The 19,227-nt window shown below is 36.9% G+C and overlaps 1 protein-coding gene across 1 annotated transcript in view; it reads left to right on the top strand.

The window, feature by feature from the left end:
* Nucleotides 1-19,227, top strand: part of Trdn (triadin) — a 372,838-nt gene that overhangs the window by 113,810 nt on the left and 239,801 nt on the right. Inside the window, exons 6-8 of the mRNA XM_040758270.1 lie at nucleotides 5,021-5,086; nucleotides 7,778-7,831; nucleotides 18,396-18,578. Of these exons, the coding sequence (XP_040614204.1) occupies nucleotides 5,021-5,086; nucleotides 7,778-7,831; nucleotides 18,396-18,578 (303 nt within the window). The remainder of the gene's footprint in view (nucleotides 1-5,020; nucleotides 5,087-7,777; nucleotides 7,832-18,395; nucleotides 18,579-19,227) is intronic.

The following is a 19,227-nucleotide window of genomic DNA, read 5'->3' as shown; positions in this document are numbered from 1 at the left end:
GAATCTGTAGATTGCTTTTGGCAGGATTGTCATTTTTACTACATTGATCCTACCTATCCAAGAGCATGGGAGATCTTTCCATTTTCTGAGGGCTTCTTTAATTTCTTTCTTTAAAGATTCAAAGTTCTTGTGATACAGGTCTTTCACTTGTTTGGTTAACGTTACCCCAAGGTATTTTATGTTGTTTGTGGCAATTGTAAAGGGTGATATTTCTCTGATTTCTTTCTCAGCCATTTTATCATCTGTATATAGTAGCGCTACTGATTTTCTTGAGTTGATCTTGTAGCCTGCCACTTTGCTGAAGGTATTAATCAGCTGTAAGATATCCCTGGTAGAGTTCTTTGGGTCATTGATGTAAACTATGATATCATCTGCAAACAGTAAAAGTTTGGCCTCTTCCTTCCCAATTTGTTTCCCCTTGATCCCCTTTTGTTGTCATATGTCAATAGCTAGAACTTCAAGTACAATGTTGAAAAGGTATGGAGAGAGTGGACAGCCTTGTCTTGTTCCTGATTTTAGAGGAATTACGTTGAGTTTCTGTCCATTTAGTTTGATGTTGCCTGTTGGTTTACTGTATATAGCTTTTATTTTGTTTACGTATGTTCCTGTTATCCCAGATCTCTCCAAGACCTTTATCAAGAAGGTGTGTTGGATTTTGTCAGCATCTAGTGAGATGATCATGTGATTTTTGTTTTTCAGCTTGTTTATATAGTGGATTAGGTTAGTAGTTGCAGACTTACTAGATGAAATATGTCCCTAGAGCTTTGAAGTTTCAAAAGACTCAGAGGCCATTTGGAATTTGCTTTCTATGCTCTATATTGTTCAAACTGCTCCTGCCACCATTCTTGATTCTTGTTGCCATGCTTCCCCACCATGAAACTGATGGGCTTTTATCCCTCTGAATACATAAACACAAAATACTCCCTTCCTTCTGTAAGTTGCCTTGATCATAGTGTTTTATCACACACGTAGAAAGATAATAAATACAGACAAAAGCTTCAAACTCCCACAAGTGTGTGCTCAAAATGTTTTGAAAGTTCTCAGTGTGATAAGCTGCTGTTTACAAAGAGGCATCAAACCTAATGTACTAAATAGCTATTTGAAAAGAGAACTATACTGGATGGCCACATACCCGAGGATATATGGGCAACACTAATTGACCTCAATATGCTAAACAATAGAGACCCAAAGTTGGCTGGGAATGGAATTGGGAGTCAATGTTTGAGGATTGGGAAAAGGAAATGGTGGTCAAAATGTAATATGTATGAAATCTATGAAATTCTCAAATAATTAATAAAATTTTTATCATGTCTTTTAAAGTATCTTTATATTTTTATTTTTGAGAATATAATTATAATTTTTCTTCTTTTCCTTTCCTCCCTAAAGCCCTCCCATGTATCTCTCTTTGCTCTTTCAAATTCATGGTCTCTTTTTTATTAATTGCTATTGTATGCATACATGTATATGTATACACATACATATTTCTAAATCTAACCTGTTCTGCCCATATACTATTACTTGCATATATGTTTTCAGGAAGGGTCATTTGGCACTAAATATCCACTTAGAGGAAATGAAACATTAATATGTATGAGTTATATGTGAATCTGTTACAATATTCAACTTTTCAAAATTATTGACTAATAATCACTAGAAATTTCAAAACAGGGAAATTTATTAAACTAAAAGTCAGCAAACTCTATCAAATAAACCTTAAACCTTAAAGCTTTTACTTTACAAGGTATAATGTCCATCACTCAAAGTAGTAGTATTCAGTAATTCTGAAGCCAAAAAGGATCCTAAATGTTTGGTTTATTTTTACCTGTCAGTTGGAGAGTTTAGCATCCTATAATGATATGCACTGACACAGTTTTGCGTGGTCTCTAAGACCCCCAGACAATGTTGTATCTATCAATTACTAGAAGGTCAGACAAACTGAGACTCTGAAACCCTCAGAAAGCATTAAGTCTTTTTGGTGGCTGCCGGGTTTAAAAGCAAAGGGTACATAGCACAGCTTGGGGACAACTGGAAAGGAGCCATGTGGGAGGGAGCTATGTGCTTCAGAGTTGAGCTGAGCCGAATGTTCTGGTCAGAGAAAGGTCAGTCTCAACAAGAGCAGGGATAGCACACGATGCCAAGCTACAGAACCACTCCAACTGGTGGATTCCATTTGCTCTTAATTATGAGCCAACCAAAGGGTCTTTTGTTTCAGATAAATATGAATGGCAAACAAGCTAAGCTCCAACAGGTGCAAAAGCTTATTTTGCCCTGTGTTAAATGTACCTTTACCAAGTTATGGCTTGCCAGTCTAGGTTGGTGGCAAGGAGATAGCTTTTTATTTTCCATGTGGGTGATAGGCTATTAGTAGAGATATATCAACAAAGTTAGGTATTATTGTTACTGTAGCATTGTATTTTTATTTCAAAGTGATTATTAAAGTTGCATTGCTGGGTCTAAAGTCATTTCAATACTTGGCATTTGAGCACACTCTTGCCAAAGTTTGAAGTTTCAGTCCAAGCAGCTTTGGTGGCTTTCTGCCATTTTGAACTACTCCCTCGGGTCCCCCGGGTCCAGCTGTTTCAGTAAGCTGTATTGTGGAGTTAATTCTGAAGGGGGATAATGAAATTCCAGTATGTACCACTGTGTCAGTAAATCAAAAAATTTGATTGAAGGAACCAGCTTTTCCCCCTGGGTAATGAGAACGAGGAGTTAATATGCTAATTTGAGTCTGAACTCAGCCCCTTTGCTCTCCTGATTTTGTATTAATTCTCCTGTTTATGCCTGCGCACATGTCAATCTGAAAATCTGTTAGCGGAATGGACAGCCAGCTGTCTGAAGTGCGGAGGCAGAACCACAGATTAGGTGTTCCCTCGGGGGTCCTGTTAGTCAGGACTCTGAATACACAGCTTATCTCTCATAAACTTGGTTCTCCCTAGAGAAACTTTAAAAGGGGCTTTGTTTTTGCCAAGAATTTCTTTTTGGATGTCAGCTTAATTAACAGTGATCCAAAGAAAGGGAAATGAGTTCTTTGTGGTCTGTGTAAATGCTGATTTCCAAACATTATTTTGTGGGTTTTTTTCTAAACTAGTTTCTCAGCAACACCTAAAATAACCATTATGTGTCAAGGGGAATAAAATTGTAGTGGCTGGATATTCTGAGGTGGGTTCCCCCTTTCCTGTTTCTAGGTTATATTTAAGAAGTTTTGATCAGCTACAAAAGTTTCCAGAGATTGAAAGCACAAAGGATATTAACTGTTCTTACAAAATATTGGAATTTCAATATTCCAAAATATTATTAAGAGTGTACTGTGTGACAGATACTGGCATTAACAGAATCTGCAAAGTTGTAATGTGCATGTCCCTTAAAAGATGTCATCTACTGAGCAGTCACATATAAACAGTGGCAACAGTATTACTTATTAATACTTAGTAAGAGATGGTGTAATGAATATCTTAAGTAAGTGAAGATAGGATAGCAATTTACAAAGAAAACACTTGAAGTCTGAAGAGCCTTTCATGGAGCAGGGCATGGAAAATGAGGACACTTGGTTTTGGGAATTCAAGATGGAAGACACAAACTAAAAAGAGAGAAAAGTTCTATATAGGGGATATTGATGTTCTGTGACACAACACAGAAACTCTGTTAAGACTGAATGTACAGTTTAGGGTAAATTCCTGACAGATGACATTGGACTGTAATCAAATGTCATGTCACTTGATCAATGAAACATTTATAAATATACAATAATTTCAACTTGTGACAGATTCCATACTTAGCAATGGGTGGGGCACTAAGATTCTTTTACCCACACATGCATTGTTGAAAAACAAATTTTCACAACCTCAGAGAAAATATTGTATTAAAGGTTCAATAATATCATGCCCACAGCAGACACGCTGCTCAGACATTCTGAAATGGACTTTTCCTTCTTGTCCTCACAGTCTTGCCTAGGTTAATTTCCTCAAGTTTTTTTTTTTTCACATCCTTCAATGTCACATCTACCAAGGGGCCTTCTCAAAATATGTTGATGAGATGAGGTCCCCATTATCCACACTGGCATGCCAGCCTGCTTATTTTCTCTGCAGCAATTACATTAAATGCAATTAACTACCTCTGCAATTATTTGTTTAGCATTCATCATCCACTAGTGTGTTGACATTCCATTGAAAGGAAAGGTATTTGTCTTGCCAAAGATGATCTTCAGATCTTGACAAATGTTCTCTGTACATTCATGTGTAAATACAAGGTAGGTAGGGGATAAAAGAAGATGTGTAAGGGAACAACAAAAGACTTAGGTTGAAACAGCTGAAAAAATGAATATAGTTAGAAAATAGAAGCGAGAATGATGTCTGGTTTTATTTCTCTATTACTAGCTTGCTGACTAATTAGCACTGTGAATAAATAATGAGGCAATGTTTGGATCCTCTTGTAATAAATAACTGTATTACAGCTCACTAAACTAAGTTTTGTTTCCTTTGGAAAGATGTGATATCATTCCAGTCTCATTCTGAATATGTTAAAAACATTTAATGTGGACTCTTTCTGTAATATATTAACAAATTAGTTTGTAGTCACTGTTCTATGTTTTAGGTTCAGGAGACTATAAACTCTCATTTTTGTCTTCATGTATTCCTGACATTCACCCAATCAAAACTGGACTTTGTTTACATATAACACGGGAACATATAATACATATTATATAGAGATTGATAGAGAGATCTCTTCCAATTTATTAAGTTAGAGAGATCTTTCAATTATTATGTTAAAAATTAGATTGAAAAACTTAGGGGCATTCTTATCTTTGCTGTCAGATCTGTTTTAGTACTGCTTATGCTTGACTGTGAAATAAAAGTAGGGATCAAAAGGCAAATGTGTAATTATTTTGACGTTTAATCTAAGTGTATAAATCTTTACATCTAAAAGGTGGTTTTAACAAATACTTAACAAGATAAACTGTCGTGCAATTATCTCATAACTTATTCCACTGACAAAATTAAAGGTATTATCTGCCTCTTTCCAGTTTCACCCAGAGAAAAGGAAAAGGGAAAAGAAAAAACAAAAGATGGAGAAAAATCTGAGAAGAAAGGTATGTAGTTATTTTTTTAACCACTTTAACATTAAAATTTTTTCCTTTCACATTTCTCTTCATTATGATTAGACTTTAGAGAATGTTGATTTCTTCTTCCAAAATTTGTATTATGTTTATTTTCATGGACTAGAACCCCCAAAGAGGAATTTCTGGACAAGAGAGAAAAAAGTACACTAGCCTCTTGTTACCATGTTAGTCTTAGAAAATATGTTAGCCTTCCTTAGGTAGTTGTGAGCTTGTTAGAGACTATTACTTGAGAAAATACTGGTCAGTTCTATAAGGAAAACCCATTCTCACTTTTTAATTCAATTGCCTATCATATTACCATGATTGTTATTGCTTATTTATTGAGAAGGTGAGGCAACGTCACTCTTTGAAGCATGAAGATGCACTAAAAATGTTCCCCACACTGCTCTAATGTCAAATTTCCCATTCTGTCTTACCCCAGGTGCTGACACAGCCACTTGTGTGAGGTTTTGTGATGTTCTCTAGAGCATCATTAACAATATGTACATAACATTTACATAATTAAAATATGGTTTATATATATTTATATAATGCCTTACTATCATATTAGTAATTTATATTATTGTTCCCCCATTTTATATAAAATCTGGAATGTCTTATATTCTACATTGCTAAATCAAAAATACAACCTAGAAAATTGTTTTTACAAAGCTTTGTCGTATTTGAAAAAGCCTATCTTATATCATATAACTTAGCTTATTGCTATGTGTAGTGTCAACCTTAATATGATTTCAGTGTTGTGGATTTCCTCCTGTGTGACTATTCATATCTATCCCCTGGTGTGTGTGTGTGTGTGTGTGTGCTTGCTTGCATGCATGCATACACATGCCTACATACATGCGTGTGTCTAGATTCATTTTTCTGCACTGTTTCTGCTTTGAAATTTTCACTAGGACCTCCATTTGAGATTAATTCTATAGTAATGGTTTCCTTAAGTTTTAAAAAGAAGTTCCCTGGTTTATGTTTTTCTTTGATCCATCCAACATGCTTCACTGTTTTATGTGAAGTAAGATTTTTTCTTTTATCATTTTTTATTTTAATTTTAAATAGCTTGTTTTACATGTCAATCCCAGTTCCCTCTTCCTCCCCTCCTCCCGCACTCCCCTTCCCCCTCAGCCTCTCACCCTATTGCCAATTCCTTCCACATAGGGGATATCTAGAGTCTGTCATTTGACTTTTGCTATTGTGTGGCTGACTTTTCTGGGAAACACCAGCTTAGATAGAAGAGATGTGATATTTATGAACCAGAGCAGAAGAAACATGTTTCAATATTAATTGTTATATATTCACACGTGAATATTAGAGTTAAAGAGTTGCTCTTTTATTAATATTTACTTAGTGGTAATTCCCTTGTATTTTAAAGCTCCTCTCTTCTCTGTCTCGGGCATATTTTCTCATTTCTTATCAGCTGGTGAGATATCAAATTCTGAACATAAGGCTCTATATCCTGACAAAATCAGATAATTTTGTTGTTCTTATTAATTTTCACAATTAGATATTGCTAAATGTGTTGTTTAATTAATTAAAATTGCCCTTAAATCATAAATATAGAAAATCAAGTCAAATTGAAAAAAACAGACATAAAAAGCCTTTTGCAGGTGTTTTTCTTTTTCCTGTATGCCAGTTAAAGATGTCTATGTTTTAGGATGTATTATATGGAAATGTTGGCATCTTTCATAAATGAGCTGTTTATTTGAAGCATAAGCTTCACATGCTATTGAACTCCCCAGGTTATAATAATCTCAACACTGAGACCTTAGGATTTTTAATACATACAGAACAAAGACATGTTAAATAAATTAATATCAATGAAGTAAGTTAATAAATAAGGGGAGGATATAGCTCAGGTATCCTGTAGAACATTGATAAATTAAAATCTCTATTATTTTAATCATCATTTAAATGATCTTATATAGTACTGTTAATTCTCAGAGAAAGGTGTTACCCATTAGGGAATCTCTGGAAATGTGTTGCTGCCAGAAAGGACATTGATGTACAGCAATAGGTAAACAGGCACTACAAATGCTCAGCGTCTTTGCAATGTTTAAAGCAGCCCCATACACTGGAGAACTGTTCTTTTCCAAATGTCAGTTGTGTGCCTGTTGAGAAACATTTTGGTTAACCAGTCTTCAGCCATGATAATATCTCTTGTTATTAATCTTAAAAAGAATTATTTTCACATTGTGTGTCTATTATATTTGTTATAAATTTTTTCTTTTTTCTTTTGGTTATTTTCCTGAAAGCTCTAATTATTTTGAGTAGAGACCTACAAAGGAAATATGGCATCTTTAGCTTTCAACTTACTATTAGTTTGTTTTCACCAGGGTCTCACCATTTAGCCCTGGTTGTTCTGCAATTTACTGTGTAGACCAGGCTAACCTCGAACTCATGGAGAACTGTCTATTTTTGCCTCCTAAGTACTCACTGAAAGCATTTGCCACCTCATCCAGGTACTTTCAAATTCATAAGGTCTAATTTTATAATGTATTCTATATAGTTATTACTCACTTGTTACTATATTTCTAAGATGGGACCCTCAGTGTCATAAATCTCCATGATTTGAGTGTCTATACCACTGTAGTCAGAAGAAAATTGACTTTGAAATCTATTAAAATATATGTACATAATTTGTAATTTACTAATGTTAATTTTCTGTTTAAGCAACTCAAAAGGAGAAAGTTGAGAAAAAAGAAAAAGCAGAGGCAAAGACAAAAGGTAAATTTTACCCTTATTATCTTCATTCTTGAAGTCTTTTTAAATTTTTAAAGTATTACTTTAATTTTTAAATAGCTTGCTTCACATGTCAACCCAGTTCTCTCTCCCTCCTCTCCTCCCGCACCCCCACCACGGTCCCCCAAGCCTCCCAACTTATCCCCACTTCCTTCCACATAGGGGATATCCAGAGTCTGTCGTTTTGCTCAGGGCAGGGTCCAGGCACTCCCCTAAGAGTCCAGGCTGAGAGATCATCCCTCTTTGTGTTATGGACACACGAAGTCCATTTGTATGCCAGGGATAAATACTGTTCAGGGTCCCATAGGTTGCCCAGGCCTCCTAACTGACTCTCACATTCAGGGGTTCTGGATCAGTCCCATGCTGGCCTCCCAGCTGTCAGTCTGGTGTCCAAGAGCTCCTCCTTGTTCAGATCAGCTGTGTCTGCTGGTTTTGCCTGCTCATTCTTTGCCAGTTTGCTCATTACTCCTCCCTCTCTGTCACTGGGTTCCACGGGTTCAGTTTGGTGTTTAATTGTGGGTGTTTGCCACTGCTTCCATCAGTCACAGAGTGAAGGTTCTAGAATGGCATGAAAGGTAGACGTCAAGCTCATTATCAGGAATGGGCATTTAAGGTAGTCTCTCCACTATTGCTTAGCTTGCCAGTTGGTGTCATCCTTTTAGATCTAGAGGTCTCACTGGTGACAGATCTCACTTCAAGCCTATGACTCTCTATATTATAGTACTTCTCATCCTGTTCTCCCCTTATTATATCCCCAATCATTCTTCCTGTTCCCCCATGACCTACTCTCTCCTCCTCTTCTCCCCCTCTCTGCTTCCCAGCTGCCACTACTCCCACCCCTCGCCGTGTTCCCAATCTGTTCAGAAGATCTTGCCTCATTCCTCTTCTCTGGGGTACCATGCATATCTCTCTTAGGTTCTTTCCTGTGTCCCAGACTCTCTGTCAGTGGCATTGCAGACTGGAACTATCCTGACTCATGTCTAAAATCCATATATGAGTACATACCATGTTTGTATTTTTGTGATTGGGTTACCTCACTCAAGATGTTTTCTTCTAGTGTCATCCATTTGCCTGCTAATTTCAACATTCCATTATTTTTTTCCACTGAGTAGTACTCCATTGTGTAAATGTACCACATTTTCTCTAGCCACTCTTCAGTTGAGGGGCATCTAGGTTGCTTCCAGGTTCTGGCTATTACAAATAATGCTGCTATGAACATAGTGGAACAGATGTCCTTGGTGTATGATTTTGCATCTTTTGGATATATGCCTAAGAGTGGAATTGCTGGGTTTTGTGGTAGATTGATTCCCATTTTCCTGAGGAATCTTCACACTGATTTCCAAAGTGGGTGTATGAGTTGGCACACCCACCAGCAGTGGAGGAGTGTTTCCCTCTCTCCACACCCTCTCCAGCATAAATTGTCATTGGTATTTTTGATTTTAGTCATTCTGACAGGAGTAAGATGGTATTTCAGAGTTGTTTTGATTTGCATTTCCCTGATGGCTAAGGATGTTGAGCACTTTCTTAAGTGTCTTTCACCATTTTAGACTCCCCTATTGAGAATTCTCTATTTAGTTCTGTACCCCACTTTTTAATTGGATCCTTTGGTGTTTTGGAGACTTGCTTCTTGAGTTCTTTGTAAATTTTCGAGATCAGCCCTCTGTCAGATGTGGGGTTAGTGAATATCTTTTCCCATTCTGTGGGCTGCTTTTTTGTCTTGTTGACTATGTCCTGTGCCTTACAAAAGCTTCTTAGTTTCAGGAGGTCTCATTTGTTAATTGTCGATCTCAGTGTCTGTGCTACTGTGTTATGTTGAGGAAGCAGTCTCCTGTACCAATTCATTGAAGAGTATCTCCCACTTTCTGTTCTAAGACTTTCAGTGTAGTTAGATTTATGTTGAGGTCTTTGATCCATTTGGGCTTAAGTTTTGCACAAGGCGATAGACATGGATCTATCTGCAGTCTTCTGCATGCCGATATCCAGTTATGCCAGCACCATTTGTTAAAGATGCTTTTTTTTCCATTGAATAATTTTAGCTTCTTTGTCAAAAATCAAGTGTTCATAGGTGTGTGGGTTAAAATTAGGACTTTAGATTCAGTTCCATTGGTCTACCTGCCCATAAGCTTGGATATGTTGTGTCTTCATTTTCATTGAATTCCAGAAAGTCTTTAATTTCTTTTTTTATTTCTTCCTTTACCCAGAGATGGTACGATTGTTCATTGTTCTGTTCCCATGAGTTTGTAGGGTTTCTGTGATTTGTGTTATTGTTGAATTCTAATTTTAATGCATGGTGGTCTGATAAGATATAGGGAGTTATTCCATTTTTTCGTATCTATTGAGGTTTGTTATGTTTCCTATTATGTGGTCGATTTTCGAGAAGGTTCCATATGGCGCCAAGAAGAAGGTATATCCCTTTGTGTTTGGGTGGAATGTTCTATAGATGTCTGTTAAACCTAGTTGGGTTATATCTTTTTTTAGTTCTTTTGTTTCTTTTTTAAGTTTCTGTCTGGAGGTCTGTCTAATGGTGCGAGTGGATTGTCAAAGTCTCCTACTACTAATGTGTGAGATTTTATGTGTGATTTGAGCTTTAGTAATGTTTCTTTCATGAATGTGGGTGCCTTTGTATTTGGGGCATAGATGTTCAAAATTGAGATGGACTTTTCCTTTGATGAACATGAAATGTCCTTCTTCATCTCTTTTGATTGATTTTAATTTGAAGTTTAATTTGCTAGATATTAGGATTGCTACACCAGCTTGGGTCCATTTGATTGGAAAGTCTTTTCCCAACCCTTTACTCTGAGGTAACATCTGTCTTTGGTGTTGATATGTGTTTCTTGTATGCAGCAGAAGGATGGGTTCTGTTTTTGTATCTATTCTGCTAGTCTATATCTTTTTATAGGCAAATTGAGACCATTGACATTGAAGGATATTAGTGACCATTGATTGATGATTCTTGTTTGTGCTTGATTTATTGGCAGTGGTGTTATTGTGTATAGGTTCTCTTCCCTTTTTCTGGAGGGTGGGATCTGGAAGGACTGTTGGATTTCCTGTGTGTCAGATCCGCTGGATGCCAGGAGCAGCCCCTTGAAGATTGAGGGAGTGGGTGATGGGCAGGGGGTTGTGTTCCAAGGGGTATCCAAGCTTACCTGAACCTGGGGACGCTGGAGGGTGGTGTCTGGAAGGATTAATGCCTTTCCTGTGTGGGCAGGTCCTCTGGATGCCGGGAGTGGGCCCCAGAAGAGTAAGGAAATGGGTGATGGCCGGCAGGGGGTTGGTCCCAGGGGGACCCCAGCTCACCTGAACCTGGGGACGCTAGAGGGTGAGGTCTGGAAGCCATTCTTGAAGTATTTTGATGATGAGAGCATACATTTTGGCTGAAATGTGAATGTTTGTAATCTTTTCCATTTCATTTAAACACACTGGCTTAAAACGGGATATCTAAGGAACAATAAAACCAAACGTACCAAAATATGAAAATAAAATGCCTACACATGTGATTGTCAGAATTTTGGTCTCTATGGCCTTTATCCCACACTGTCATCCCCAGGACACTTTTTCAGTAGTAGTCAAGTTGATCAAAAATTGGAACAATGTCCTCTGTGAAACCACCTGTGCAAAATAAACAGCTCCAATGTATTTAAAGTAGAGAAATTTCACAGAAAGCAAAGCAAGTTTTGAAGTGTGTGGCTTTAGCCTCCCTGGCTACACGAAAGTTATGGGGAGTGCAGGGGGACCATGAATAACAATACAAAGCAAATTCTGTATTCATTGTGAATACGCATGGAAGCCAGTTTTTCCTACAGAAACTCCAAAAAGAGCACAGTAGATTGGAGGCTTCATTTTGGTCTTGTGAACCCTCTGACAAAACAAGAATTTTCTCACAAAAAGCACTGTGATAATATGCTTCAAGTCCATAAAAACATCACAGGCGAAATCCACCGAATGAAGTTTCAATTCTGAACATCTATGCCCCAAATACAAAGGCATCGGCATTTGTAAAAGAAACGTTACTAGAACTTAAATCACATATAAAGCCCCACACACTTATAGTGGAAAACTTCAACACCCCACTCTCACCACTAGACAGGAATACCAGACAGAAACTCAACAAAGAAGCAAAGGGTCTAATAGAAGTTATAACCCAACTGAGATTAACACACATCTATAGAACATTCCATCCACATATAAAAGAATATACTTTCTTCTCACAACCACATGGAACCTTCTCAAAAATCGACCACATACTTGGAAACATATCAAACCTCAGCAGCTACAAAAAAAATTGGAATAACTCCATGCATCTTATCAGACCACCATACTTTAAAATTAGAATTCAATAACAACACAAATTGCAGAAACCCTACAAACTCATGGAAATTGAGTAATGCACAACTGCACCATTACTGGGTCAAAGAAGAAATAAAAAAAATAAATTAAAGACTTCCTAGAATTCAATGAGAATGAAGACACAACATACCCAGATCTATGGGACACTTTGAAAGCAGTGCTAGGGGGCAAGTTCATAGAACTAAGTACCCACATGAAGAAACTGGAGAATAGTTATACCAGGGAATTAACAGCACAGCTGAAAGCTCTAGAACACAAAGAAGCAAACTCCCCCAGGAGGAGTAGATGCCAGGAAATAATCAAACTGTAATCAGAGGGCTGTAATCAATATAGTAGAAACTAGGAAAACAATACAAAGAATCAATGCAACAAAGACTTGGTTCTTTGAGAAAATCAACAAGATAGACAAACCTTTGTCCAAACTTACAAAACAGCAGAGCATGAACATGCAAATTAACAAAATCAGAAATGAAAAGGCAGACATAACAACGGACTCTGAGGAAATTCAGAGTTATAGGTTTATTTAAATTGCTTATCTGTTCTTGATTTAATTTTGGCAAGTGATAGCTATCCAGGAAGTCATACATTTCCTTTAAATTTTTGTATTTTGTGGAGTACAGGTATGAAACCACCTGTGCAAAATAAACATCTCCAATGTATTTAAAGGTAGATAAATTTCACAGAAAGCAAAGCAAGTTTTGAAGTGTGTGGTTTTAGCCTCCCTGGCTACAAGAAAATTATGGAGAGGTTGTGGTGACAGGGGAACTTGTACAGCCACTTTGGAAATCAGTATGGAGATTTCTCAGAAAAATGGGAATAAACCTACCACAAGACCCAGCAACTCCACTCTTAGGCGTATATCCAAAAGATGCCCATTCATACAACAAGGATGTCTGTTCCACTATGTTCATAGCAGCATTATTTGTAATAGCCAGAACTTGGAAGCAACCTAGATGTCCTTCAATCAAAGAGTGGATAGAGAAAAGTTGGTATATTTACACAATGGAGTACTATTCAGCAGAAAAAAAAACAATGGAATCTTGAAATTTGCAGGCAAATGGATGGCACTAGAAGAAACCATCCTGATTGAAGTAACCCAGTCACAAAAAGAGAAACATGGCATGTACTCCCTCATATATGGATTTTATACATAGATCTGGGGAGTGCCAGCCTTCAATCCCATGGCCAGATAGTCTGGGAAACAACCTTCATTCAGTGGCTGATGGAAGCAGAGACACACTCCCAGGGCTAAACACTGAGCTGAACTCAAGAAAGCCAGTAACCGAGAGGGAGGATTGGTGACCATAGGGTTTAAGACTGGGCTGGTTTAACTCCCAGAAACAGCTTACCTGACAAGGGTTAGCTCTTGAATCCCAGACTGATGGGTGGGAATCCAGCTTGGGACCGATCAAGCCTCCCTGAATGTGGGTGTCAGTGAGGAGGCCTAGGTAATCTATTGAGCCTTGGGTAGTAGATCAGTATTTATCCCGGGTATACAAATGAACTTTGGACTCCCATCCAACAATGTGAGATGCATTTCACCGTGGATTCTTGGGTGAGGTGCTAGGCCCTGCCCTGGATGAAATGACAGACTATGGACACCCCCATGTAGGGCCTCATCCTCCATGGGGAAATGAGGGTATATTGGGGGGGGTTGGTGGGAGAGTGTGGGAGGAGGGTAGGGAAAGGGAGAGGGACCTGGAATTGACATGTTAAGCAACCTTGTTTCTAATTTAATTTTAAAAATAAAATATGAAAAAAGAACATCACTTCCTTATTTTGGAAAATTAATTGAGCTGTAATTTTTTACTCTAAATTGGTCTAACTAATGTTTCAAATGTTTGAAAAAATATGCATTTTAGCTAATAGTACAATTATGTCACATCAGTGTAAATGTTTTCCTCAGATTTTAAAGTATGTTTGATATAAGCAATAAACTGGAGTAATCTTACTCCAGCAATTTCATGAAACTAGTTAGGTGTGGGAAATAAATAACTGTTTATATTATATAATAATAATTGAATTTTTAGAATAGATTATAAAGCCAAATTTCTTGTAATTTATTATTCTTTCAATAGTGTATAGACATATCTGGTCCCACATTTATTTACAAATATGATTCTTTGCATTTGTTTTCCTGGTGCTGGGATTATGAGATTGTGTCAAAATTCTTAGTGTTTTATATGGATGCTGGGATTGATTTCAAGTCCTCATGCTTGCACTTTGCCAACTAAGCAATCGCCCCAGATCCTCAAATTCTTAAAATAAGATAGATTCACTAAATAAAAATTTGAAGTTTGAGCACCCAGAAACCAAATGCAAAATATCATAATTGTAAAAAATGCTGTACTAGATATATGTGTTTCCTTTTGCTAGTACAATAAATTATCACAAACTCAGTATGTAGATATTTAATAATCAGAGGTTGACTAATATGGAATTTTAATCCAATTACTTCTGCACTCATTGTCTTGCACACGATATAGTTCAAGTTTGGCTCATCTGATTCACTGAAATTATTGTCAATCCTCTGTTCATTGTCACAAATTCATGCTGACATGATAATTGACTTACCTAAACCTAACAAAAGAGAAAGTCAGAACAGAAATAATGATCTTAGGTTGACTAATATGGAATCTTAATCCAATTACTTCTGCCATAGACCATTGTTTAGCATATTAAAAGACTAGTCAATGCTCACTGAGAGAAGAATGTAGGGTTGTTGGAAGCCATCTTCAGTGTGCCACTACCAATGATTCCTATTTACATAAGTAGATATAAACAAATCATATACATTTTACATATATAATATGATCACACATGTGTTTTCACTATATTTAATTTATGTATATAGGCTACATTAGGTCTAGAAAATGCATGTGTCTTCATATGATATATGGGGAATATGGTGTTTCCTAAGAAAATAGAAGACTACAAATGCATAAACTAAACAGGTGACATTTTAGTTAAAAATAAACATGAACTCCTTTAAAATTGAATGATAGGTGTGGGATAGCTTCTTCTGTCACTTTAATAGGACACAGTGTGTGTTTTTGTTTGTTTGTTTGATTGATTGATTGATTGATTGATTTAAAATACAGTATATTAAGGGCAGTAATTTTCCAGACCATCTAGAAATTATTCTTGAAAGAACATGCGCAATTCACTGTCACCCCGTGCCTGGTGCATATAGTAGACCCCTAATGCACAGAGCCTATTTTCATAGTTCACAAAGTCAGCAGAGAAGAAAGAAGAGAAGAAGGGGTAAGAAGTTAAGAGAAATGAGCCAAAGTAGGCCGGGTTCTCATGCATGCCCTCTTGCCCCCACATTTCTCCAATGTGAGACACATTTACTTGTTTTGGAGTTGACAATAGAAGAGGAAAGTTTTCATTTTTATATAAAAAGTTATAGTCATGCTTCTGTTGAATGTATGGTCCTGTCTCTAATAATTGACAGTGCCAGTGAAAAATATTGATGGTATGAAAATAAATCTGAATTTCACCAATCTTTAACTCCCTGGTACAAGGACAGATGTAAAATAAATTGTGGTCTGCAAGGCATAGGCGTTTAAGATAACTAAAATAACAATTTCAATCAAAAGCACAAACAAACAAAAAGGCTGGTAAAGATACAAAGTACAATTATGTTTAGTCTACACTGTTTATGTATATGTACACTGTACATGTCACTGTATCATATATGTCCTCGAGTCATACTTTCTAATTTAGAATGCATTAACCCTGTTTTTGTCTGAAAATAAGCACTGTATTGGATGTAAAGTAAGAGAAAGCTACAAATTGAATTCTTGAACTTGTTCCCAGCCTTGCATGGGAAACAGATAAATGAACAATAGGAAAAAAAGTTCACACACTCCTTAATAAAAGTGCTAGCAAGTAGATGCTCATAGGAGATGATGGTTAATTCCAGTGACAGCAGTTTTTGGATATGAATGGATTATTATGGAACTCAAATATATAGAAAAATATAGAGATGGTACTAGACAAAGTTTGGTGTATAAAAATACAGTGTGTTCAAAAATGAATGTAGTTGTACAGAAAGAAACTTGAAGCAGGATGAATGCAGATATCACAATGTCTTTAATGCTGTGCTAGAAACTCCAGAGATAATAACAATGTGATGATCTTTTACCTCCATCAGGTAGCAATGAGACAAGCCTATCTAAGTTCTCTGAAAGGAAAATTTATGTGTGTACATCAAGTTGTATATGGATTTGTTGTACGAAAGGGGGAGAAAGAAGCAGAACACATTATTTTGTAACAAAGGAAAGAGGAAATTTTCAACCGTATAGTCAAAAAGCTACATTTTATGAAGAGAGCAATCTATGAGAATTTTATGGCAATAATTTTTGATAATTGGGTTACCGTAGTGTCCATCTGTGTATTGTCTTTGTGCAAGTCATCTCTGAGGCTTGTAGTGTTGAAGAAACTATCATAACTTCCTGGTTTTCAACCTCTTTCATTCTGGTATCTAAGGCAGCATCATCTCTCTGGAATTTTCTCAAAACAGTGTATCCATCTGATGCTGGTCCTGAAGATCAAAACTGTATCACAGATGATTTGGGTTTTGTAAATAGACTGGTTTCTGAAATGATATAATCATTCTCTGCAATGAAATACACAGATGCATGGCTTAGTTTATATCAAAGCATAATGCATGGAGTGCATTTTTCATTAGATTCTTTAACATGTGTGTCAAGAATACCTACCTCTACAATGCGTTGACAATGACCAGATGGATCCCTTAACAGTAGGTCAAATAGTTGTATATGGTCCCATATGCAAAAAAGTCAAATAGGCAATACCAATTACAACTAACGTTCATAAATGAAGTATATTGTCAATAATTTTTCAAAATATAATTGAGTGAATCACAGATTGATTAATCTGTAAGCCAGTTCCCTCCCCCCAAAATACATACACTATCAAGTTAATGTTTATTGAACATATATGTGCATCCCTGTATATTTTGCTTGCTATCACTCTTTCCTAGGACATTTTTAAGGTCTTACAAACCATCGGAAATATTGTCCCTGGCTTGTAGGACTACATATCTGTTTCTGTACTGTCAGGCTTTGTAGTTCTGGTCCTTAGGGATGTCTGTCTCTCAGTTATTCTTTAATAGATTTCGTTATTCTAGTTTTATTATTCAGCGCCATGCAGGTAACTTTTCATTTGTAAAAAATGGAAAATAGTTTCATTTATTGTAGTAGAATTACTTTTTTAGCCAGGCGGCAGTGGCACATGCCTTTAGTAGCAGCACTACTCGGGAGGCAGAGACAGATGCTTCTCTGTGAGTTCGAGGCCAACCTGGTCTATAGAGTGAGTTCCAGAATAGGCTCCAAAGCTACACAGAGAAACCATGTATCAAAAAAACAAAACAAAACAAAACAAACAAAAAACCAAATAGTTATGGAGCAAAGTGATCACATTCTCTTAAAAGGAAATTCTTTAGCTAGCCTCTTTAGTGCAGATATGTTTCTTACTGAAGATGCTCAAGGCACAATCTCTGCATATGACAAATGACCCATTGTGTACATTGTAAGCTGGTGAACCAGCATAGGACCAAACCAGGCTCCCTCAACGTTGGTGTCAGTTGGGAAACCTGGGCAGTCTATGGGGTCTCTGGCAGTGGATCAGTGTTTATCCCTAGTGTACGAATGGACTTTAGGAGCCCATTCCCTCATGGATACTCTCTCTGCCAAGATACATGGGGAGGGCAGAGGTTCTGCCTCAAATGATGTGACAGACATTGATGATCCCCTATGGAAGGGCTCAGTCTCCCTGGGGAGTGGATGGTGGGATAGGATGGGGAGTTGGTTGGGGGGCATGGGAGGATGAGAGGGAGAGGGAACTGAGATTGATATGTAAAACAAGATTGTACTTTAAATAAAAATTTATATTAAAAAATGTAAAAAACAAGGAACAACAACAGTAATAACAAAATCCAAATAAGTCTTTTCAGGAACAAATTAAGAAAGAGACTCATCTTGCTGATGACTGATATGTCTAATAACATATTTATAGAATTTATAATACTCTGATAATGTCAACAGTTTTTGCACCTGGACAATCATTTTCCGTTGATGTTACTGTTTGTCTTTTAAAATTCTACTTGAGGGATACTGATAGTTAGAAATTACATGAGCAAATGAGGAAAAATAACTTTCTTAACTCTTTGCAGAAGACAAGAAAATAAAGACTAAGGAAAAGACTGAAGAAAAGACTAAGAAGGAAATGAAAGTTGGGAAACAGGAGAAAGGGAAGCCAGCAGCTGCAAAAGTAAAAGAAACTCCGAAAACGACATCAAAAGCCAGGGAGAGGGATGACAAAGAGCCTGCAGCTGTGCCTGAGCATGAACAGAAAGGTAAACATTCCAAGGAGGTGGCAGCCGGAGGTTCTGGAGTTTCTAAAAGAATCTTGGGCAAGAAGCAGATGCAGTCCAAATAAAAGCTGAAAAAGAATAAAATTAAACCTCAGATGGGGTAAAAGACAGATCCAAGCTGATATACCTGAAGGAAGTACAGTGAATTGGGTATTAACATTTTAATAAATATAGGAAAATGTGTTCAAATAGCTAGATGCATTTTCATGGATTTTGTGTGAGCACCCGGAGTTATTTAAATGTGGGGCTGAGTGAGGAGACCTTGAGGATTTCAGTCAGGTGTTTAAATAATAATTGAACAATTGTAGGTGTCAGACTCTGGAGACATACGGTTTTAAAAATTGACAGCAACCCTCAAGGAGTTTCTCAAGCATGCAATGTACAAATCATACAAAAGAAAAAGAAAAGAATCATGAAAACTCTACTTCCTTGATATTGCTGCAATGATACTATTAAGAATATGTGCATTCAACTACCAAGTTTGTTAATTGTTGCTGGAAACCTGTTGTAAGAAAAAGAAGTGTCACGGTGCTTTTTTAGTCAGTCCCCTTAGAAAATCTTCAGGAAGCTCTGCAAAGGACAGGTGTGCTCTCCAAGTATGACATGTTTACTCACTTCCCAGAAATATACC

The sequence above is a fragment of the Mesocricetus auratus genome, unplaced genomic scaffold (assembly GCF_017639785.1).
Source record: "Mesocricetus auratus isolate SY011 unplaced genomic scaffold, BCM_Maur_2.0 Super-Scaffold_100018, whole genome shotgun sequence".
NCBI classification, from domain to species: domain Eukaryota; kingdom Metazoa; phylum Chordata; class Mammalia; order Rodentia; family Cricetidae; genus Mesocricetus; species Mesocricetus auratus.
The sequence above is the reverse complement of the archived record's forward strand: the minus strand, read 5'-3'. Positions and strand labels throughout refer to the sequence as shown.